The sequence below is a fragment of the Nestor notabilis genome, unplaced genomic scaffold (genome assembly GCF_000696875.1).
Source record: "Nestor notabilis isolate BGI_N333 unplaced genomic scaffold, ASM69687v1 scaffold5794, whole genome shotgun sequence".
Lineage (NCBI taxonomy): Eukaryota > Metazoa > Chordata > Aves > Psittaciformes > Psittacidae > Nestor > Nestor notabilis.
The window spans coordinates 21,249-45,490 of NW_009926767.1; the positions used below are offsets into that span (position 1 = coordinate 21,249).

The window sequence follows — 24,242 nt, forward strand, 5'->3', positions numbered from 1 at the left end:
TGACAAATCATTTTTACTTCAGCTGACATGATAGATAGGAGAGGTCAGCACATTACAATTTCTGTTCTTCACTAAATTGACTAAAGCTCATTTCAACCTAAGAATCTTGAGGGGTGACAATATAAATCCAGTTGCCAATACAAAGGTGAGCAGATGGTGTTGCTCTGCTGGGGAGCTGAGATGGAATAGCACATAAATGAGAAAGCAATCTCCTGATGGTTTGCTGTGTTTAATGCCTGAACTGAGAACTGGAGCTGTGCCAGCTTGGCTTCCAGCCAAGGTCTTCACTGAATTCAAAGGAACCCCACAGCAGTTTTCATTTGGTATTAGCTACCAAATGAATATTTGCAGGTAGCACTAAAGTATTGATACAAAGTACTGATTGGTAGTGCTTAATGCAAACCACAGTGAAAGGGAAGACATTATCCTTATTGATTTGGGAGATTGAAAATTAATCCCTAAAGCCACCCTCCCCTCTTTTGTCAGTTCTGGAACAGTTGCTTGGTATGCACAAGTAATTCCAACTATTGCTTTTAAGATCTCTGGAACTACTAAATGCTTTTATTTTTCTAACCTTTTTTGTTTTATTAAAACTGTAAAGCCATATTAGAAGCAGATCTAATTTCAACCAAAGTCAACAGGGAACTTGTGGTTGACTTTTCTGGTGCTTGGATTGGGTCCACGAGCAGCAAGTAAACAGGTAATTCGGTGTACAGAACCTCTTCCCACAATTAACGTAGCCACTTTAGCTTAAGGGAAAAGGTTAAATTTCATTCCAGTAAGCAAGATCTCCAGTCACAAGAATAAAATTCAGAACCTGGAAGTAACTCCACTTTATTCACAAAGGGAAAAGTTTCTGAATGTATATAAATTAAATTTAAATCCAAGTTAATTCAACCATCCTGTTTTTCCTCCTCACACTTTTTTCACCCTCCTTTGAAAGGCAAAGTACACTGCCATTTAAGATAATCTCACATTTTTTACTTTAAGGTACTGAGGTGCGTTCAGTGCTGTAAAACAAGTCTTTCAGATAGGTAAGGGGGAATGAAAGTGACTATAAATATTAAATCTTGCTGTATGGACCTACTGTTCAAATCAGCATTAAGTGGTATTTCGATGATATGTTGCTTTCTTATAGAGCAGAGGATATACAGAGATGTCTGACCTCATTCTTCAGGTTTCTTGCCAAGAAGTGTTCAGCTACGTGGGCTGGAAGCACATTCTCCAGAAGCACCCGATTTAGGTTCTCCATGGTTTCGATCTCCTCCCGCTCTTTTTTGAACTTGTTCTTCCATAGGAAGTCTAACCTACAGTAATATTCATTCTGTTACAAGAGGACACAGAGGTAAAGAAACAATAGGCATCTTGTCCTGCTGGAGTACAGGTTTAAGAGACAAAATAAGCACAGTTCACCACCCCTACAAGGCTGTTATTTGGCCACTCAAGTACAATTCCAGATACCACAGAAATCAAACCCCAAGGATGTAATGTGACATACATTTCATCAAACTTATATGGCCCTCCCAACAACGTGGCCCATAAAAAGTCCCAGGAAAAAATAATGAAGTGCAAGGTGCCTTAAACCATGAGATATTTATTTATTTACTCTCAGGCTTTGGTAGAAATTCCTTCCAGAAATCAAATACTGTTATGGAAGCAGTTTACAGTTTTGAAACTTAACGTGATTTCTTAAGCATAGTATTTCACTTACAATAATGGGCAACTGAGGAAAACTCTAGCTTTTACCAATTTGAACTTATGTCATACAATCAGCCTCATAAGAAAAACCAGCCTACTGATACAATATGCCTTACGTTTATCAAATCATTATCAGGTTTGTTTAGCTTTTGCTTTGTTTTTTGTTGTGTGTTTTTTGTTTGTTTTTATGCTCCTTTCTATAATAGTTTATTCTTTTCTTGTTGTCGCAGAGTTTTCATAACTGTTTTTAATTGTTTTTTTTTTAATAATACCAGCAATAAAAATAACTGGAACTACATGGAAATGTATAACATTCTTGGAATATCAGTATTTTTGGAGATCTGGTTTCATTAAATTTGTGTTGAAAAATGAGTTTAAATGCATTTCTGCATCTCACTACTTCTTTTCAATATTATTAATGTTTTATCAAAAAATCTATGGCATTATTATTACAGCAAAGCCTCCACTGGCCTGACTATCTTATTTGAGCTGATATAAATCAAAAGCTGTTTCAATGTGGTTCAATGGTTTAACACTATCATGCAGCCTCAGTGAAGACTATGTTATTAACCAGGAGAACATGATTATGATGACAGTCTCATTATAGAAAAATCTAAAAATGCTAGCTAGTATTATCAGCAGTCAGGAAGCATTCAGATAAAAAATGAGTGTAGTCCTGGTTGGACAGTGGCTGTCACAGCTCAAAATGATTTATACATGTTTTGTTGAGACCACAGCCAAAGATAGAGTAGAAAGTTGAAATCAGATGGTATCAAAATGATTTGGCAAGCTTTTAAAAAGCAATGAAGGTAAAAATTGGTGAAGCAAAAAAAACGTATCCACCAAATACTTGCAAGATATAAAAATAGTACACTTAGGTTGCCTTTAAATCATTGATAAAGGCTGGGTTCTATCTATTTAGATATTTAACTATGAAAACAAAAGAGGTCGTCCATACCACAAAATCCTTATTGACAAATTCTTTTATGCTGATACACATAGTAGTAAGGACAGAATGTAGACCTCAGATGCACTGCAAAAGAAATATTCTGGCTCTTCTGACACAAAGATAACATTCTTCTGAAAGTAAAATGAGACTTCACATCTTACAAAGGATCATGATGCATCCTAGAAATCTGGGCTTGAGATGTCAAACAGGCAAACAAGCTGGATATTTTCAAGTAATTACATGGTACTAAAGGATATTTGAAGATTGTAAGCAAATGAAGAGCGGGCAGAGAATCAAATGTGTGTAAAGACAAACATGAAGGATCGGAGAAACTGAGAACAGGCTTCTCTGGGAGCCTGGAAATAGGATTTTATTGTTGTTCTCTGGCATCATTCCTGTATCAAATGGCAGTTATCCCTTCTATAAGAATGGAGGTCATGAAGATCTTTTTTTTCAAAACTCACTGCATGATGCAAAACACATGCAGCCACATTTTTAGAATGTCAGCTTTATACATATATTACATATTTATAGATCAAAATTCCCACCATAGATGATAAATTCAACTGCTACCACCTGTATTCATGTAGAAAAAACTCCAATCAAAACCTGGGATGTCAAAATTACTTGCATAAATAGAAAACAGTAAACTGGATGCCTGCTGAAACTAGGTATCTATTGTACCAACTTTGTATTGAAAAGAAAGGGTCCTGGATAAGCCAAAGTCTTCAAAAGTATATGTTTCTTTTTTAAGAGCTAATATTGAACAGATAATTTATTTTCTGATTTTTTATTTATTCAATGAAATATAGGCTGCCACAAAAAATGGCAAAGAGAACTCAGAAATAATCAAGCAGAATGTATTCTAAAATTTGTTCGGAAGTTAAAAACGTCAAGGTATTTCAAGACGTCTATTCAGGCTTTTAAACAAAAAAACCCTCAGTTCCTTATTAAAACTTACTTAAAATTCTGTTTCGGGTTTTTGTTTTTCTTTTTTGGTTGCATGATCTATCCAGTTTAGTAAAAAAGGCCATCAGAGATCCTGTTCAATATCTGTAGCCTTACAGAGATGTGAAAACCAAGATTGTTTCCTACTTTACATGTTACCTCCAGAACTTTTTCAAGATATCAGAATGAAAGTATCTCAGAATGGCCCTGCAGGCACAATATCCTTGAGATAAAAAATTTTCCTTCCTCATCTTATGCTGCTTTATTTGACACCACTTCCCAGCAGGTGAGCATAGTGGAATGCCCAAGGAGGCATGAAGGACACTGCATCCCTCCAGGGACCACAGATGAATTGGCTTCTGCCAGGACAAGAGATTACCATGCATCTGTGCAAGGCTACCCACAGGTTCAAATCAGTGGTAACTTCTTGGGCAAAAGTAGTTAAGTGCAACAGGAACTGAGTCACGTCTCATTGATTGCATAGAGATATATTTATCTATATTTTTAAATTCTAGTGGGACACTCACCTGGGTCTGTTTTCAATATTTGCCAAAAGCAATGAACTAAATCTCCTCACTGAAAGAATGTCATACAGAAAATAAAGATAGGTGTCTACAGTTAGGGAAGATGAATGCTATGGCATTCAGCAAAGGGGCAGCAAAGGCAGCAGCAGCACTAAAACAGGTAAGATAAAATCATAGAAATTAAGCCTAGGTTTTCTTTCAAGTGAGGGAGCTAAGGAGATTCCACTTCACAGCCATTATTTGCAGACAGGAAGTCTAAGAAAGTGTCTCAACATGGAGCATCAGCAGAAGCTGCTTTAGAACACATTAATAAATTGATCAGCCAGAAGTCATCAGCTCAAAAGTAACCAAAATGAGAAGCTGCTGGTCTGAAACTCATGGTGGAGAGCCAGCTCCTTCAAAACACCCACAACATTAGTGAAATGACAAATGGTAAGGATATAATGCAAATCTTTAGAAAAGAACTGTGCTGACCCTGGGAAAAATAGAGCAAGGTACTTTGGAAAAAAAAACCGCTAAGGAAAAGAGCTATTTAGTCATATTAGCTAAAGTTAATACAATGGGGAAGAGCTGACATCTCTTCTGTAAACATGCCTCCATCTGTTATGAAGAAGTCAACGGGCAAGCGAATAGGAGTGAAGTTGTAAGTTTTCATTACATTCTTTCGTAAGAGGTTCTTGAAAAGACTACATTATCTAAGAAGAGAAGGAAGCTCTCACAGAACAAAAGCTTAGTAAAAAGCAGAACAGAGACTACAAATAAACAGTTTTCATTGCTGAGGGAAGTTGCTATAAACATCTGGGCACTAAAACAGCCAATGAAGTTCAGTGTGGATAAACACAATATATCTCAATCATGGAAAAAAACCAAAACATTCACCTAGCCTACAGAGTAATGGGATATTTGTAATTTTAGGTATTGATAAGAAAAGAATCCACAGGCTATCCTGATACTGGTAATGCAAATTGGGCCGTAAGGGAGATTTAATGCTCAATAGTGTTTACATGTGAGCATACGCCTTACACAGTCTAGCCCATACCAATCTGCATTCTGCTGGGCAATGCCTGAGCAGGGTGCAAGAGTTGCCATTCTCAACATACTGTCTGCCTGCTGCCATACTATCTTCAAATAACTGTAATGGCATGCATGCAGAATGAAATGCATTGCTTGATCTCAGTGTCAGCAATCAGTGTTGGCATGACCATAAAAAAAAGAAGAGAAGTTCTACCTTCTGCACCTCACATCTGACTGTTCACTCCCATTCTGCGCTCATTCTTTTGTCACAAGCATTGCTACAGCCACACCGTAAAACCGATCAGGAAATAGATCTGGCAGAAACCCAACCATTTTTCCACAGTTAACTTTTAAGGCAGATTTTTACCCTATTTTGGGCCACTCTACAATTCCACAGGAAGCTGTGCCAGTACAAATGAGGTGATAGAACGATGAGTAGCCGAGGGAAGGCCTACTTCTTTTGGTAGGGATGCTAGTTGTGCAGCTAAAAGTATTAGCTGAACCTGAGAATTAAGTTGGCTTATAAAACATGTAACGACATCCTAGCTCTGTCTCTTCATTCCCATTCAACCAGAGACACACATCCCCTCTCCTGCTTTTGTACCGGGACAGGCATATCTTTGACCACTGGTAGCAGGTTCACAAAACAAGGCTTGTAGGAAAGCGTTTTTTGGTTTAGATGAACTTTCTGGTTATCTACTCTGGGGACAGAGGAGCACCAATGCCAGCTTAAGGGAAATGGAAAGACTACCGTTTTCATAGCAGCTGTTACCTTTAGCATTGTTAAAATAATCAGATATTAAAAGAAGAGACACGGGATTACCTGCAAATTAGAAAAAGTGAATAGCAAACAGAGATTTTTTTTTGTATTACTTCTCTGTGGAAGGAGGGTAAGGAAGAACTTTACTTGGCCTGCACTGCCAAGATGGCTTGACAGTGTTCTGCAAGTGCCACTTAATGCAAGTAGCAAGCAGAAAGTTTAACAGCAACAAGATGATAGACACTTCCACAGGACATCTTATCAAGTTATGAAATTCATTATGAGAAAGCATTGGGAAGACCAAGAAGATAAAAAAGGTTAAAAATGGATCAGACTGTGTAACAGAAAGCAGAGCAGCCAATAGCTATTAAAAATTGCCACAGAAATGACAACTGGCAGAAGGTGGGAAGCATATGTCCCTGGGGGGGTCACTCTACACAGATTCACTTCCTCCCCTATTCTCTTCCCAAGCATTTGCTACCAGTCAGTATCACCAGGAGTAACTTAAAATGGCCAGTCTTACGCCAGGTAGGTATTAAAATTAGTTCATAACATTTTCGAGTTATCATTTAGAATTGCTTGAAGACTGTTTGAAAACACAGATTTTTCTCCTTAAGGGAGAATAAATTAGCAGAAAAATCAAAGGCAAAAGACTGAAGAGCCACAAACAAGTGGTATCATGACAAGGGTCCTGGACCTATAGCTCTGAAAACAAAGACTTTTTCCCATTACAGAATCATTTTGTAGTTGGTGTGACAGGGAACACCACCTGCACACTGTTGCATGCAAAACAAACTTTCTTGTTGATGTGACTGAACGCACAAATAAGTACTCTCCTTGCTCACTGAAGATGACATTCCTTCTCTCCTTTTTTCCTTGGTGTTGCACCCACTGCCTCCATCTGACACCTTGGTTGACAGGGACTACAGGTTGTCAACTGGTGCAATGAAGTATTTATCCTGGTTTCCAAGTGTAAGTAGCTGTGTTCCAGCCCCACTCTGCTACCAGCATCAAATGAGCAAACTCATACTGCGCTGGCAGCAAGGCAGATGAAGAATGTTATTTCTAACTCAAGAAGGATGTTCCCCACTACAGCAAATCTTTGGATCTTCTACTGGAGAAGCTGCCAGGTAAGAATTTTTTGTCCAGTAATCTGCAAAGCCTGCCTGTCAATTTAAATGACAGCCATTATAGTTCAAGGAATTGTAATGTAAATGAGAGATCTAAAGACAGTCTGGGATAAGATCCTTCCCAAGGCTGCAGGCTATGGGGGTACAAGCTGTTCATGAGATCCCACATGGATTGCTTCTTCCATCTCAGAGCTCTGTCTTGTGCACTGCATCATTCCTGGCTAACAGGCTGGAGCTGCAGTTATAACCATGGATCATGGGCAGACCAGAGGACTTATATAAGGAATTGTCCATGCACCTGCCCTCAGCTTCATAGAAACTAAGACTATTGATGTCACATTGCTACTGAAAAAGTACAACTGGGTAACAGAGTAGTTTCCTGTTGGGTCATAGTTTCAATGCAACTGTGGCCTCAGTATGTGGCACACTTCTGTTTGCATGCTACATTGTTTCTGTGTCTGCATCAAATTGTAATAACTGTGAAGAAAATAGCTTGTAATTAAGCAACTAGGGAGACAGCAGATGGATGCAGACAGATGGGAGCACACTAGGAAGCTATGAGACAATATTGGTCAGCATGACAAGCAATAGTCACAGCATACTATCGGCATAATGTCTACAGGCTCAATGACAGTTATTGGTGAGTTTTAAGGGCATACTGGAAGGTAATAAAGAAAATAGCTTTTTAGATGTTGTGACACTTCTTTGCAAGGGTGTGAGGCAGAACAGAATAAAGGTGTGTGTTTGTCAGAAAATCTAAAAAATGTTTGAGAAGGTAGCAGGCTGCATGTGGAGGCTGGCATTGTGTCCACTGACGGAATGAAGAGAGGTGTGCATCTTACCTGTCTGCCCAAAACCAGTAATGTGATGAAGAATATAAACAAAGAAATTGAGCCCATTGTCTTCAGGTCTTTCAGTATTCCTGGCCTATAAAATAAAAACGTAAGTAAAGCAAGCTGCTCAAAAGTTAAAATAAAATTAGTTCAATACAAGAACAAGACCACAATTTATACTACTTTCTAGTATGTAAACTAGGACCATTTAAATATGATATGCTTTATTATTTGATTAAATATTATTAATTCCACTCTTAGCTATAATTACTTCTACTGCGTTTTGTGCAAATGTGCCTACAATTTGAAACCTGGTAATAAGATGAGGATTTAGTAAAAATAATATCCTTGTTTGCTTACAAATGGAGAGCATTTGCTGCTTATTCTATACAGGCAGATTAAAAAGAGATTTTTTTTATGTAGTAGCACTACTTCCATAATGGAGAGCTAGACCGTATCTAGTGAATGTCAAGAAACAGAAAATAAAGCACCTAAGTCCCAAGATATCTTTTCACCTCAGAATTACAGGAGGCACAAACTAGATCTTGTACCGAGTTTATTAAAAGCTCTGCTTTGGGAAAAGACACTAGAAGTGATGGGGAACAATTTTCCCAAGCACTCTCCTTCTGATGCCAGTGAAAGAAGAACCTTGGTGAGAGATTTAGGAAAGAAAATACCAACAGACACACAGCTTGACTGGCAAAATCAGGGCTGCCAGAAGCAAATGCTCAATCTAATCTGTCCCATGGTTCTCCATCCCATCACAGACATATCCATTCCCCTAATGCAATGGAAAAAAGGACCTGTGTTTGTTCATTTAACCTTTAGATTTAAGTGCAAAGAAAACACACTTCTTAAAAATTCAGATCCTTTTCCATGCTTGTCTTTATGTCCTAAAGATCTCGAGCAGCTTACAGCACAGGAAAAAGGATACCGAAACTCCATTCTGAACATTCAGCTTTTCTGTTGTGGAATATGCACTGCACACTCAGCCTACATAGACGAGAATCACTTCTTTGTTTTGAAAGTGAGGTAGAAATTACAGGTGTCCAAAAGTTACTTTACAGAGCAGTGCTTAGAATTAGAGTCATAATTTTGGTCTAACATATTATCACCTATAACAAAGATTTCAGCAATCTCACTGAAAAATTAACATACGAATTCATGAGCACATGAAAAATTCCAAATTGTTGGTTTACTCTTTTTTCCATTAGCTAAGACTGAATCTGTAAAGCTTTAAGACAACGTACTAGTTTGAGGAAGTTGATTTTCTTTGGCTTGCAGCAAATGTGCTTTAACAGTCTTAATTATATTTAGCCTTAGGCCTTAACAACCTTAATGATGACTTCTTCCTAATGTCCTTTATTAAAAAAATGCAAATTAACCATAGTCTATTTCCTATAGCATGTGCCCAGACTTGTTTATTTTATTCTAATGCTCTGAGGTGTGACATTAAATCATATATTAACTGCAGCATTACAATGTTTTTAAATTATGACTTGTAGATTATATAGCTGAACACATAGAAAAAAATCTGTTCCATAACTAAGGACTACCATAGGTAGTATTTAATTTCAGTAGGACTGGAGTTATCCACCTACCTTCTAAGAGGTGCCATTGCATACATAAATTTGCTGTAGTCATCCAGCATGGGCCCATGCGTGTGCAGAAGGATAACATTGTAGCCCACCAATGCAATCAACATTATCACCATTTTTAACTCATAATTAATCCTCAGGAAAACAGAACAGGAAATGAGCCCTAATATGCAGCTGTATATAAAATACTGACAAAGAAAAATCAAATGGAAAATATTTAGAATTTGACTCTTCAGTAGGACATCATGCATAATAAAATGCTAGTATAAAAAACTGTATTATTGACTGACCACTTAAACATGAAATCCTTTACAACCTGGGACATTATGGTTTACAGACAGTCAACAACAACCAGATGCTGGTATTTCACAAAATAGACCATTTTTCTTACTAGGCTCCAATTCACTCAAACCTCAATAGAAACCAGATTATGCTCCTAATGTTCACCCTTTGTCACTTCTGGTTTACTCATCCACAGTAGTGAGGTGTGCCTATTCATGGAACACCACTGCTGGTGTTGAAGTCTAGCTTAAGAGCCTACTGCCAGCAGACTGACAAAAGATTTATTCCTGTGCCACTGTACGGTTTTTATTCATGCTTGAGTCCAATAACTACCCTGTACGTATCAGTAGCGTAAGGTTCAAGGTGAAATGTCTAAAGATCTGAAAATAACAATTTCATTGCCTGTATTTGCAGTATTTATAAACTGATGCAATAAAGAGTTGTTAAGAACCTCATAGATACAGCATTTTATAAACTCTAGAAATACAGCTATGAAAAATAAAAAATTAATAACATGGCCTATGCATAATAAATATAAAAAATCCTTCTGTCCAATCAATCCTATTGAGTTACAACTACGTAAGAACACATTAAGTTGCTAAAAAAAGGCCTTTTCTTTCCTATGTCATATATATCAACAAAAATATGCATGGTTGAAGTTAAATTCCTGGAAAAATACTTCCTCTGTATACCTTCTGGAAATTTATTAGGGCATCAATATTAATGCTAAACAGGAATGATACATTCTCACTAGAATTGTCACCTTAGTCCTTAACATACAGGTCCTTTGCCAAAGATGCTTCCTGAAAGTTACAGTCCTGCACCTTGTAAGGAAGTTATATTTTCTGGAGCTACAAAGCATTCTATTTCTAGATATGCTATTTCAGACCACTGTTGACTTGTTGATGGCAGCACTTCTTGACAGAACTTGAATCACTGTATACTAACGTTGGAGGATCACTAAGAAGAACAATTTTCACAGCACCCATCAGACAGAATTGATCTGCCATCTCAATCTCTGCTGTTACTGCAATTTGCCTGCAGATCTGCTTGAAATAAGAAATGGAAAGAGCTACTGTTCAGAATCACCAAAAATAAAACTCTGATGGCTGCATTCCACAGGAGGTCTCACACTGTAGAGGAATAAAGGTAACTGGCATTCTAGCTAGCATCTTAGAAAGATGTGTGCAGTTACAAAGCAGGCAAGACAGTGGAAAACATAACAATCTGGTGAAGGAACAGTCAAAATAACCATACAGAAAATCAGGACTGGTGGTCCTATGTATAGTATGAGAGCTCTGATCTTTGTCGAAGTACAAAGATTGCAAGCTGTCAAACAAATGGCAGCCTGTCTCCTGGTCCACGCGTTCTGTTCTCTGTTCATCAAATGAGCATGAACATTCCTATAGAGGAATTAATGCCCAGCTGGGAAAAAAATTACAGCTTTTGTGTGCAGATATTGCACACTGAGTAACTGGGCTTGCTTCTTGGTGAAGACCTATGTTATCCTACACCTCTGCACAACCTACTGAAGAAAGAAATGTGCTCAGACTACATAGGCATTGAGGCTTTCTCCAAGGCAGAGTGTTGCAGTGATACCTATCCTTTGCAGTGACCCTGACTGGAAGATCATTGCACGCTAAAGTGTTAGCCACCCACACAACAGTGAAGCTGAGCAGGTGCCCACCCATGCTGTGCTCTGCATATTCCTCAGCTGCAGGACAACCTCAGCCAGCTCAGCCAACTTACTGCAACCAAGGAGCCTATAGGCAGCTCCCACTCAGAAGCAGCAGTTATGCCACCTCTATGGCCTCTAACTAGTGCAGCAAGTTCTCATGGATGTTTTTTGTCTGACAGCAGAAATAACAAATAGAAATGTTTTGTTTTAAGAAAACCCTGTAAGAGCTCAAGAGAGGAAAATGTGGGGTAACATCTCCACAGATGGGATCTGTACCTCATGCTATTCCTGACTACAGAACTGTCTGGTGCTGCACAATTCAGGTCTCCCAGTATCTGAAGAGATGTAACTATATCTACTATCTTTTTTCTCCTTGTGCTAGCTACAATAAATGGTATTTTTACCAATACCTTACAGAATCTGAGTGCCTTTCCTACCAGGATCACAGCCCCTGTGACTTGCACAGCGCACCTACACCCTTAGGATCCAGCCCAGTGCATTTGGTCTCTGCAAATTTAAGACCTACAGTTCTGTGATTATAAAGATCTTTACCAAAGTAAAAAGGGATTCTACTCAATATGTCTGTGAAGAAAAACTTGAGAACAAAGTAATTTTGGAAATCCCTAGCCAAATAAAGTGTACTCCAAAACTGCATCTTTTAGAAGTAAGGACTATGACTTTATTGATTTAACATGTGGAGGTGGCAGCACTGAGGTTTATTTATACCCGACTGTGGTTTATCACAGGAACAGACATGCATGACTTGAAATCTCCCAAGCCTAACTTCTATTATATGGAAACAACAGAAACATCATAGCAAATCTAAACAAAACTGAACAAAGCTAAATACAAGAAAAGACCTTATAACTTACTGTATAATCTTTGCTAAGCAAGAAGACAAACAACGTAACTCAGAAAAGTTATTTTGGGGGCTGCATTAGGGGGAGAATAAATTAGTTTGCTTCAAAATGAACTAAATTCTGTTGGGGCTGAAAGAATTAAAAAATCTCTTATTCATTCATTTTAGATGACATATTCAATAGATCTGTCAGGTCCATCATCAAAAATCACAGGAAGTTTATCTACATGAATAAAGCTTAAAGCTAACACACAGATTCAAAAGATTGAATTTTAATTTAATGAAACAAACTTTGCAGTTTAAGTATTCAATATCTCATTCAGTAAAGAGAGAATAATTCTGGATTTATTTTTTTTTTTTTAATTTAAGATCAAAAGTAGTAACTCAAAAGGAATTCATAGCTTTTTCAAGCTAGAAGTTTTGCAGTTGTGCAAGATGAAAATTATGCGTATTTGAGAGATGTTTAATAAAAAAGGTTAGAGAAAAAGTTCTTAAAAACTTTAGTCAACATAACTTTTTCATTTATTATTATCAGAAGTGACATTTTAACACATTTTTTTGTGCCAATTTGTCAAAGACAGAAGACAACGCAGGCACCGTTCCATACTTGGTGGCATTTAGTTAGCTAAATTTGAAAATGAGAAACAAACTCATGCTCTGCTGTAACTTTACCAGGGAGATGCTGGAAATCCGTAAGTGCGTGCTGCAGTTACTGCATCTGTTTGCTTTTTTTTTTCCAGGATAGGTCTATATATAACTAACATTTTGCTTTTGTGTGTGCCTAAGGATTGTTCAGCTTGACATAGTGAACAGCTGTTTTACGCAAAACACATTGTGTGGAAATCACACACCATTCTAGTTCTGGTTTCATCAATTCTGCATAGAGAGAAAATAATCTCCCTGTTCCTCTTGCTGCTTCCTGCTTATTCATCCAAAGGCTGTTGACCTGTTTTGGCACAATATACAGCTTGTTATGTTTAAGTGCAGGTCTTTTGTAATCTCTTTAAGAATTATTGCTCTCTAGCATACAGATCACATTTTTTTTCAGCAATTGTCCTTGCCCCTCTTCTTGCATGTGCTGCTGTGCTTTTCTTTACACTGAAACATTTTCAAATCAGTTCGGATCTTTTCAACAGTCTATGCAGTGGTACACGAGTGTTATATTTCTCCCCCTCTCATCCCACCTCTTAATCAAATATGCAATGACAAAAGTGTGATGATCACAGATTTCACATTTACTGCCAGGACAATGATAAAATCAGTGAATATTTTCAGGTCTACCACTAGTCCTTGTTAAACCCGTTTGTGGACTGACCTGGCTTTCAGTACACAGTCTGCTTTGCAGTCCCTGTGTGTTCCCCTATTATCTTTTAACACCCATTCGTTGGCACGGGTGAGCTAGGCTTCCTAGTTATCATACTGTTTCCTGCTTTTTAATCAGACACTCATTAAACCTTCTATTTTCAGAAGTACTAACCTCCTTTTACTTCCCACTTACTTCAAATGCAGTTGCAGGTGACTGAAAAAAACCCAAGCTTTTGCTACAGTCTTAAAAACTGGTGGGTGTTTAACTTCAAGCAGATCCGGCAACAGTCAAGTTAGTGTAATTGTTGTAAACAAGGAAAGAAATGTAAAACGGACTTACCGGTAGGAAAAAACAGTTGTTTTGTATACACCACCGTGTCTGATTACTCAAATTAGGAAAACTTGCATTTGACGAATTAAGAACCGAGGGAAAAGCTTTTACAGCATTATCCAGGAAAAACTAGACAAAAACAACATATAATCCATTAGCTTGTCAGCTGTTTTAGGTCAAAACAGAGAAGACAAATGGTGAAGCAGTGAAAGCCTTGCCAGTAATCATTTAACTTTGGTATTTCACTGCAAATTGAAATAGCAAGGGGAAAATGACATCATTTGATTACTTGTTCCTGCTTCTTCAGACAAAACCACATTGGTTAGCCTCCACTTTCCACTTGAATAAAAGAGAAAAGGCTCTGTGATTACTTTCATATATCATAAGCTCACACATACGAGAGACAATGATTAAGTAAATTCAGTATGAGTAATTTCTGGGTTTACCACAACTCAACCTCTTATTTAAACTCAGGAAAAATCAGAGAAAGAATAAGAAGTCTTTACTGAAGTTGATTTACATGATGTAATAACATAATAATGATGTCAACAGTATTGGTACTAATGTTACTGAAACAGAAAAGTGGAACCAGTATCTCCTGGGTCATCAAATTCAGCCAGCTCATGCCACAGGTACCCATAACCATCATCATACAGTACCCCTTAATGTATTGATCCAGTGCTTTCTTAATGAGTTAGATTTCTGTTGACTACATTAATTCCACTGCTTTGAATCTCACCACTTAAATTGTTTCTACATTTAACCAGTATTCATGGCTGGTTCTTGTGTTCTTCTTGTGTCAATCTTATCTTTAATTTTTAGATAGCTCCTTTCTCTCAGTAGTAGTCTTCCTAACATTTAATGCTATCGCAGCCTTTATTATGCTCAACAATCTATGTTCTTCTGGTTTCTTCCCAGAAAACGAGCTCTTCATTCCCCTAATCATTCTAGTAGTCTCTTTCAGTTCAACCTTCTGGGTGACCAAAACTGCAAACATACTTCCCAGATTTTATCAGTGAGTCATGCAATAGTGTTAATACTGATTTTACAGAAGAATGTTCTCATACATCCTAGAATGACAGCTCCTTTGCTCACAGCTACAAAACCTTAATAGCTTACCCATGCAAGTGGGGCTCAAACAGATCATGATGTTATAGCAGCTTAACACGTTGTTACACACTGACACAGTCCCAGCCACTAATGTCATGCTCAGCAAGCATGAGGTAGCTTTCCTTCACTAGGACTCACTTACATAAACGGGGTTTATACTTACCTTAAAAGCAGTCACATGGACGGTTATTGTGATTCAGCTGAGTTGTCATCAAGCCCACAGAATTAATTCAAATCCTGAACTCATTGCATCTCCATCTGATGGGCTTCCAACTTGTACCAGAATTTCTTGTCACTGGTCTGTCTGACCAACCATAATCTTGCACTCTGTACTACTAAATTTCATCCAAGTTCTTTTACTCAATTCCTCATCTGACTTCCTTTCTAAAATCCCAAGCCTTCCTCATACATATTGCCTTCTACCTTAATTTCATTAGCAAACTTCACAGTCCCTCTCATACAGAAATCCATCCCAGGCTGACCACTGCAGAGCTCCATAGGTTGCCTCCTTCTCACCTGTTGTTCTCTACAGATCTAAATTCACTATCCCTGTCTTACTGCCCCAAAGAAAACCAGCACAGTTTCACCATAACCAAATACAGATAAAATGGTTTATCAACTAAAACCAGATCTGGTCAGTCTTGAAAACCTCCAAGGATGGAGACTCCACAAGTCCCCTTGGCAACACATCACAGCACTGTACTACATACACGGTGAGTTTTAGTTGGGTTTTTTTGCTTCTTTTTAAAGACTATCCAACCTCCCAAGACTCTGACCTCTTGGTCAGTAATAAGTTTTGTGGTGCTGCTGAGAAGAGTTTGAAACCATTACACTTGTAACACCACTTCAACAGAAGCAGGACCGGTTGTGGACTTGTGGAGGCGATCGATATGCCACCTGCTATCAAGACCAAATTGGCACTCACCTTTGTTTGTACAGTTGCACGTTTCAGGTTGTCTTCCTTCACTAACATGATTCTCTGACTGTTTATGTGAAACTACACATAATTAACCTGCAAATAGTTTACTCTATACTGATGGTAGTGTCAAACCAGGTTTTGTCAGCAGCTGTTTCCACTCAGGTCTCTCTGCCTCCTGTTACAAATGTCTGTGCTGCTTTTATGCTATTTCTTACACTACTTCCTTCTTTAATTCAGAAATCCTTCTTGGTTACTGCTTAACCCAGCTGGTGCTGGTCTTCCTCTTTATCAGGAACAATTCTGGGCAAAGGCCCTGCAGACAGCTTTAAGTATTTAATCACCCTCCCTGCCCCCAATATTCTCATCTTTATAGGTGTTCTTAACCAGGTCATTTGCCAAGGGTGCTCAAAGAGAGTTCAGACATCCCACTAATAGTGCATTTCCTTTTTTTTGCAAACATGAAATAACAGTATTTTGTTTCAGAATCCCATCCCATGTATGTCCACAGAGCAAAAGATTATATACCATAAAGAACTCAAACACAATTATATAAACATATGTGTATGTATATTTACATATATTAATTTATATTAAAGTATTTGAATTTTGGTTTTGAGCTTTGTACAGGGCATTTGTGACCTTTAAACATTACCTGTATACACAGAATGCTATATGAAATGTGGTTTATCTGTGGACACATAAATAAATACAGAAAGGGGAAAAAGATACAGAAACGTTATCATCTCCCGTAAGCCAAACAACACTTATTTCTGAATGATGTGTTTGTACTTGTCTTTCTTGTCTCTCATCAGTTACCTACATTTGATATCACGCTTTGGAGATATGTATTGTTCTTCAACATAGTATTTTCTGTAAGAGACGGCTTAGTCCTGCTAAGCAGTCACACCTACTCAAATGACTGAAATGACAGCAATATTTTTTATGAATACCAATGTTTGCCAGGGAACATCTGAGCACACTACCATTAAATTCTCATTTTAACTTCATGTATTCTAACAGCTTTTTCTTTTCTTATGTTTGTATCATCTGCAATCTTCAGTTGTGAGTTTTTTGCCTCACGTGATGAAAATACCTGCTGTGCCATTTCTTTCAATAGGAGCCATGTGGTGACAGACCCTCCCCCCACAGCATGGGAGAAGCAAGTTTGTGTAAATCCCTTGATATCTGACCACAAATCTGCAAAAGACTAATACACGGGTTTAGATCATAGACTCACAGAATCACAGAATGAATTAGGTTGGAAAAGACCTTTAAGATCGTCAAGTCCAACCTCTACCCCAGCACTGTCAAGCCCACCAGTAAACAATGTCACTAAGGGCCTCATCCACACGGTTTGTGAACACTTCCAGGGATGGTGATTCCACCACTTTCCTGGGCAGCCTGTTCCAATGCCTGACGACCCTTTCAGTGAAGAGATTGTTCCTAATATCAAGCCTAAATCTCCTCTGGTGCAGCTTGAGGCTGTTACCTCTTGTCCTATCACTTGTTACTTGGGAGATCAGCCACCTCCTCGCTCCATCCTCATTTCAGGTAGTTGTACAGAGCTATAAGGTCACCCTTATCTTACTAAAAACAAAGACAACTTTCTCACTAAGTTACTTCAACACTTCTCCTTGCCTCATATGAACATACAACTATACTTTAAATTAATTTTCTGACGTTCCAGAAGAGATATGCAATCTCCTCAAGACACAGTGGTCTACAGTTTTTAAAGAGCTGTTGTAAACAAAGTCCTTCATGTAGCCTACTCTATCTAGTTCAGCAGAATGTAGAGTGAGGAGAGTATGCTTTTATGTATGGCAGAAGCATGGAAGTCAGGTATCATACATTGAACTAGAGGATTTACATTTTCCTTAACACAAAGAAGCACTGACACTTTTGTTCAGCATTGCTCTTTTGCCTAAATCTGTAAGGCAAACATGCAGGACTCCTCTTGTTTTTAATTTTTCTACCAACTCTCCAAATATCTGTGTAGCTTATGAGAACTTCCTTCTCAAAACGCCTATCACTGCTTCTTTTGAAGCAGTGATGTGAATTCCTTCCTTCCTGACAGTTGGGCTGGCAGCTGCATCAGGAATTTATTCCCAGATCCCCACATAAACACCCCAAGAATAATACAGAGAATCCCCAATTCTGGATCATTCATTCCCTAGTGAAACACTGGAATAGGTTGCCCAGAGAGGTGGCGGATGCCCCATCCCTGACTATTCTATGATTCTATGATCCTGTCTGGGCACCTTCCTGGGAAAGTATAGCCCTGAGATCCTGTCACTGTGCCAAGAACCATTCATACATTTGATGCAGAAATCACTGAAACAAAGAGCTGTTCCAGGTCTCTTTTATCATTCCATGTTCCTCAAGACCACACGAATCCCAGAGGATGGTGAAGTACAATCATTTGACGTACTGTATACAGTCATTCATTTAGCTTCCAAGAATTAACCCTTTGCAGTCATGCAGTCCCTACTGTCTCTCTGAGATGTCTGGATTGTTCCCTGCAGTATACATTCTCATACTCAGTTTAATACAGGCCAGCTTCACAAAAACATTATACCTCAGCCACTTATTGTTGCCCTAGTCTATATATAGCACCAGATCTAATTCTCAATGGAAGCAACATTAGTCACCCTCTCCCTTCAGCTAAGTAGTATTTGATATTTATGTTACATTACCTGGTTTTTAACTTCCTTCCACTGATCATGATTATATACGTCTCAGATGTGAAGATTAGATTCAGATGTCTGCTGAAACAGCTAATTTGAAATAAAATTGCACCCCCACTCTTTTCTAGTGTCCCTTGACCATAAAGGCTGAGTTTTATTTGACATTTTGATCTTAATTATGATTTATTAGGTGTGGGAGGGTTAGACGCTTTTTATCTCCATTAAATCTTAATGGCTACATTTCGCCTTTTTCTACTGAAAGAGTTCACGGAAATAAATGCAGTTAATGGACTCTGCTATTAAGTACATGTTGCTTGGAGATATAATAATGATACTTCAGAGTCTCTCCCACAATTTGCTATTAATATTAAGGAAATGCAAATTTCACAATCACATTTAAAGTAATTTTGCTAGTCAAACTATTAAGGTTTAGTTTCAAGGTGGGAATTGTACTTAAAATTATCATCTCATGAATATCATGGAACATTATTATTTGTAACACTGCAGTCACTACTGATAAGGTACAAAGACTAAAATACAGCCTATTAGGTTTTACTGTAACACTTAGTCCACATAAAAATGGACATGAACCAATAAAATGAAAATCTTTTTTCTAAAAATGATATCCTAAACAACTGCTTTTTTGCTAGAATGTCTTTTACTAGCTGAAGGCCAAATTTGAAGTGGGCTGTACACAATAGTAGAACTTCAGTCTAAGAAAAACACAGTTGCTGACCATTTCTTCCTTTACACTTTTTAACTTAATATGGTTGCACGAACTCTAACTCAAAGTATGCTTTAAACTGAAACAGGCTATTTCATTTCTTCTTATATATTTGTAGTGTTCAAAATAAGAGAAAGTCTAATGTAATCTCCAATTTACAAGCAACTCCATCTCTGGGATTTTTCCTGTAGTATGCCAAAGAATTTTTGCTTGGCTAAAGGTTATGATTCTTAAAGGCATACAGTCTTCAGCTGAGGACAAGAAGTGATGAAAAATCAACAGCTTTTAAGAATAATTGTTTCCATTGCTTACTGCCTTCACTGATGAAAAGTGGTCTTATTTTCTCATTTCCAGCCACTATTTCTTTGAGTTTTTCCTCTGCTAACCTTAAATATCAAATTCAGTTAGCTGAATTGTAAATTTTGAACATGGAATTGTTTGGAATCTATCTCCTCTCCCTAAAAAAAAAAAACAAAAAAACGCAGGAGAAAGAAAGGAAACTACCTACTTTTCTGAAAAGAAAAACAACAAAAACAAAACTAGGATCATTTAATAGACAAAATGGAGAAAAAGTTCACCAGAAATTTCAAGTGTTCATATCTGAAAGCCCACAGAACATCATTACATTGTTCTGACAAGTCTAGTACTTACTGTAACAATGGTTGAGTAAGGTTCCCCTGAAATGTAGTGGGAAAACAAATTAAACAATGTAGGTATTACCAACATTTGAGTCCTTTACGAACCTCAAATAACAGAAGTACCAGCAACTCAAAGGAAGTGCTGAAGCGCAAATCTCACTCACTTAAAATGTGACTAATATCTATGCACTGATGTTGGAATGAAAACATTACCTAAATAGATACTACAGTTCCCATTTTGCAGATACAGAACTGAGCTGGAACACTCAGGTTTCAGAGATTTACAAACAGAATCAGGCTCAGCCAAGAGGACAAAGCAAAGGAAGTTTTCTGATCACACATACTGCTCATCCTACTAGCCAACACATCTTTCAGAATAAGCGAGGACATTAAGATTAAGGATTTAGGCAGATTATGACAGATCTACTCTGTATTTGCTGTAGTTACAAAAGAATAATAAAATTACACAGATTGTGTGCAGAAAAGAAAAGCACAGGTTAAAATGGCCAAACTAGAGGAAAGCCCTAACAAATTTGTAGATTGGTATTTTGAAGTTTTGATGTAACTTTGACTTATTCAACTTTAAAAAAAAAAGAAAAAAAGACAAGCACAAGAAATTCAATCATATTTAAATTATGATTGTTTTGTGATCAGCAGAGGAGAATTACAAATCTGGATAAAGCTTAGATAGTTTCGCAGTCTTCCCCACATCCTGTGAAGGAGATACTTCATTCTCTGAGCAATACTCTGTTTTTCTAAGCAATGCATAGACAAGTAAAGTATTTGAACAATTCAAGCCTGGGATTTAACTACCTTTAATTTCTCATAAATTATGTATTTTTTAAATAAACTTAGCCAGAATCTGAGCTCTTGCTGAGCATCATGTTTGCAGAGGTCCCCATTATATATTATATGTTATATGTTTTCTGTTGTTCTGCTTTAAATTTTTGTCCCTGGCAATCATTATCATATAGGTTCCTGGCACAGCCATGGGCCATAAATTTGACATCTCAACAAATACTGAACAAAACAAAACAAACAAGAAAAAAATACTTCTTTTCGCCTTACCATGTTGAATACAGCCATAGTTAATATTATAGCAGTGGTTGTCAATGTAAGAGTGATCCGAGGCCAAGGACGGTTTGCAATTATTCCAGATGGTTTCAGAATCCACATCAATGAAGCTGATGCTTTCTTGCTACATTGCTAAGTGCAAAGAGTTTAACAAAGAGAAAACAAAAATAGCTTTAGTATTTTTGATTACTAAAAACAAGGGTAGAATTAAGAAGGCTCAAGGTTGAAGGCAATTAATCTTGAAACACTGTACAGAAGTATTTAACTATTATATTCTCCTGAGTAACAGATCACGATTATACATGAAACTAAATGCAAATTTAGTTAACATATCTGCCATAATATAAATTATGTTAAATAATTATAATTTGCATGTACCTTATTAAATATTCATTCTATATTGCTAATAATAGCAAATACAGAGTTGTCAGCAATGTAATTACCTCTAATATTAGTAAAAACCAAGCAAACAAACTGACCTTCCCTGCCTCAATTGAAAGAGAATATTTAGTAGTTTCTGGAAACTTCAAAATGTAAGTAATGACATAGGTATATCCCTGGCAATCTACAAAATAGTGGCATTTCTGGGTTTTGTTTCATCTGTTTGGAGACTTGTTTGATAAATCAACCTTCCCTAAAACTATCTAGAAAACGAATAGGCATTTCATACAACAGTCGGACTTACAATTTGACACAGAGTATTTAGTGAATTGAAGTTTTTCTTATATAGTGGCAAAAATTAACAATAAAAAAACTGACTCATTTAACCTGCTTCCACAAACATGTTGCAAAGCCTCCATTCATACATGCATAGTGCCCAGAGGCACAAGATGCTCACACAGAATAAACAACAATTTGTGGCACATGCAGTAAATATTAATTTTCCCAGAATTTAGCAATGAGGAGATAAGCTTGCCTAGAAGCATCTTGTGCCCTTTCCAAATGTCAAATTCAGCTTTACTGAAAGCTCTGTAAGAAAAAGGCTGTGAAAAGTGAAGGAATTCAACAGTCCCACAAAAGTATTTGCTTTTTATCAATTTGTTTTCTCTATTTACTTAATATTAACAGAGATCACTTTACATATTGTTTTCACCCCAGACACAGTAATCAGCAGATATATGAGCACAGAAAGTCTCTGAAGTGAGAACTCAAGCACTAAAACCTACCAAATATAGGACTTAATTTACAGCATTTATTTATTAGTTCAGGTTTGATAGCTATGGCACATCTCGCTGAACTATACAATTACCCAACATGTGATGTAGCTTGCATGAAGGTCTTTGTCATTGTCCTGGGTTCAGCTACAGCAGTCATTTTTTCTCCTTCTTAGTAGCTGGTGCAGTGCTGTGGTTTTGACTTTCAGTCTGGGAACAATGCTGATAACACCGATGTTTTTAGTTGTTGCTAAGTAATGTTTACTCTGACCAAGGACTTTCTCAGTCTCATGCTTTGCCAGAGAGGAGGGGAAGCCAGGAGGAAGCAGAGGCAGGACACCTGACCCAAACTGGCCAAAGGGCTATTCCATACCACAGCACGTCATGCCCAGTATAGAAACTGGGGGGAGTTACCCGGAAGGCCCAGATCACTGCTCGGGTCGGGCTGGGTATCGGTCGGCGGGTGGTGAGTGGTTGTGTCCTCTCCCCTTGTTATTCCTCTTATCATTATTATTGGTAGCAGTAGTGGTTTGTATTATACCTTAGTTACTGGAGTGCTGTTATCTCATACTGCATATAACTATTTCCCTCCTAATTACACACTATTTGGACAAGTCCACTACATAGATAGAACTTCTTTTACATCTTGCTTCATTTTATGATAGGGAGTTTTGCATCAGACAGATTCTGAGTGAATGAAGTCAGTTTCAGGAAGGTCAAAACAATAATTGGAATCTCAAGGATGGAGAAGAAAAGAATAAAAATAGGCAGTTTTATATACACATTACTACTCCCTCATATTAAAAAACCCCCAAAACATAAACTCAAGGATCTTGCACTTTTGAGCCAGAAACTCCCTTTAATGTGCTTTCTGAACTGCCAAACATTGTTCTCCACCCCTAAATACATAACAAATTTCAAGATAATATGAATCCATATGTAGATTTTAGAAAGGTTTTGTCATCCTTCCCACTAATAAGATAAAAAGCACAAAGCCTAGATTGCTGCTGTTGTTACAGAAGGGGAGTATTCAGTATTCAGCCAGACGCAGGGAATGGATCTGTGTGAAAATGCATCACTCAGTTATCTGCCTAGTCACCTTAAAACCTTGTGAGTCAGGGAGTATGCATTTATGGCAAATTAAACCAGTCATGAAATCATGCCTTAAATTACTCTTTGTCTTAGATAGAGCACACATGGAGCTTTACTACAGCTTCATCTACGTTATTCTGTGATTTTCTTGGAAGTTTAGAAGTAGCTGGAATAGTTTAAGTTGCATAAGGGACAAAACTAGGCAGGAACACTGCCTAGTGCCTTTCTATAAGGAATAAAAAATGGATAAGACATTATATAGATAAAATTGTATGCTGTGTTCTCCTTTCTGAATTATTTTACAGGGTCAAGGAAAGTCCTTAGGATAAAAAATTCCAAGAAAAGAAGCTAATGATGAAAATAAATTTTTTGGCCTAAACCAGGTAAATTTTATTGTGAATTTTACTGGCTTTAGGTTATCTGACTAAAGACTAATCAAATTAAAAACAAAGATCTGGTGATGATCAAAAGGACAATGATAGATAGTGCAACCAAAGTAACCTAATCAGTGGAGAACTGATGCCAATGAATCTGCTGCCCTGAAGACCATCGAAGGAGAACGCTTCAGCCACAGGTTTCTGATGTCCTGCATGCTAATGGTCATTACTGCCTAAAAGGACAGTATGCAGGCACAGGGCAGATGTTGCTGCAATGCAGCACAAAGAAACTTGGGATTGTGTAAAACATGGCATGTTTTAAGGGGATTGTGTGTATGTGGAAAACTTACAAGATGCTTAGGGGATGGACACAGGGAGGAATAAATGTGGATCGGGGAAGAACAAGCATAGGTAAATGGAGAAGAGAGGGGATGAGAGGAAACAGCTGCATATAAACATTTGTCTAAATGAGTTTATTGCATAAACCCTATTTCTAACCATTTTCTGTGTAAATCTTCACTAAGAAAAGCTCTAGAGAATAAAATAAATTTCAGGAAACAA

General features: G+C 37.5%; 1 protein-coding gene across 1 annotated transcript in view; it reads right to left on the bottom strand.

Annotated features, from left to right (window-relative positions):
• The window catches only part of ADCY2 (adenylate cyclase 2 (brain)), a 163,516-nt gene that overhangs the window by 13,937 nt on the left and 125,337 nt on the right, over positions 1-24,242 (bottom strand). Inside the window, exons 16-19 of the mRNA XM_010013721.1 lie at positions 21,053-21,190; positions 9,458-9,642; positions 7,866-7,950; positions 1,166-1,324 (exon numbers count right to left, since the gene is read on the bottom strand). Of these exons, the coding sequence (XP_010012023.1) occupies positions 1,166-1,324; positions 7,866-7,950; positions 9,458-9,642; positions 21,053-21,190 (567 nt within the window). The remainder of the gene's footprint in view (positions 1-1,165; positions 1,325-7,865; positions 7,951-9,457; positions 9,643-21,052; positions 21,191-24,242) is intronic.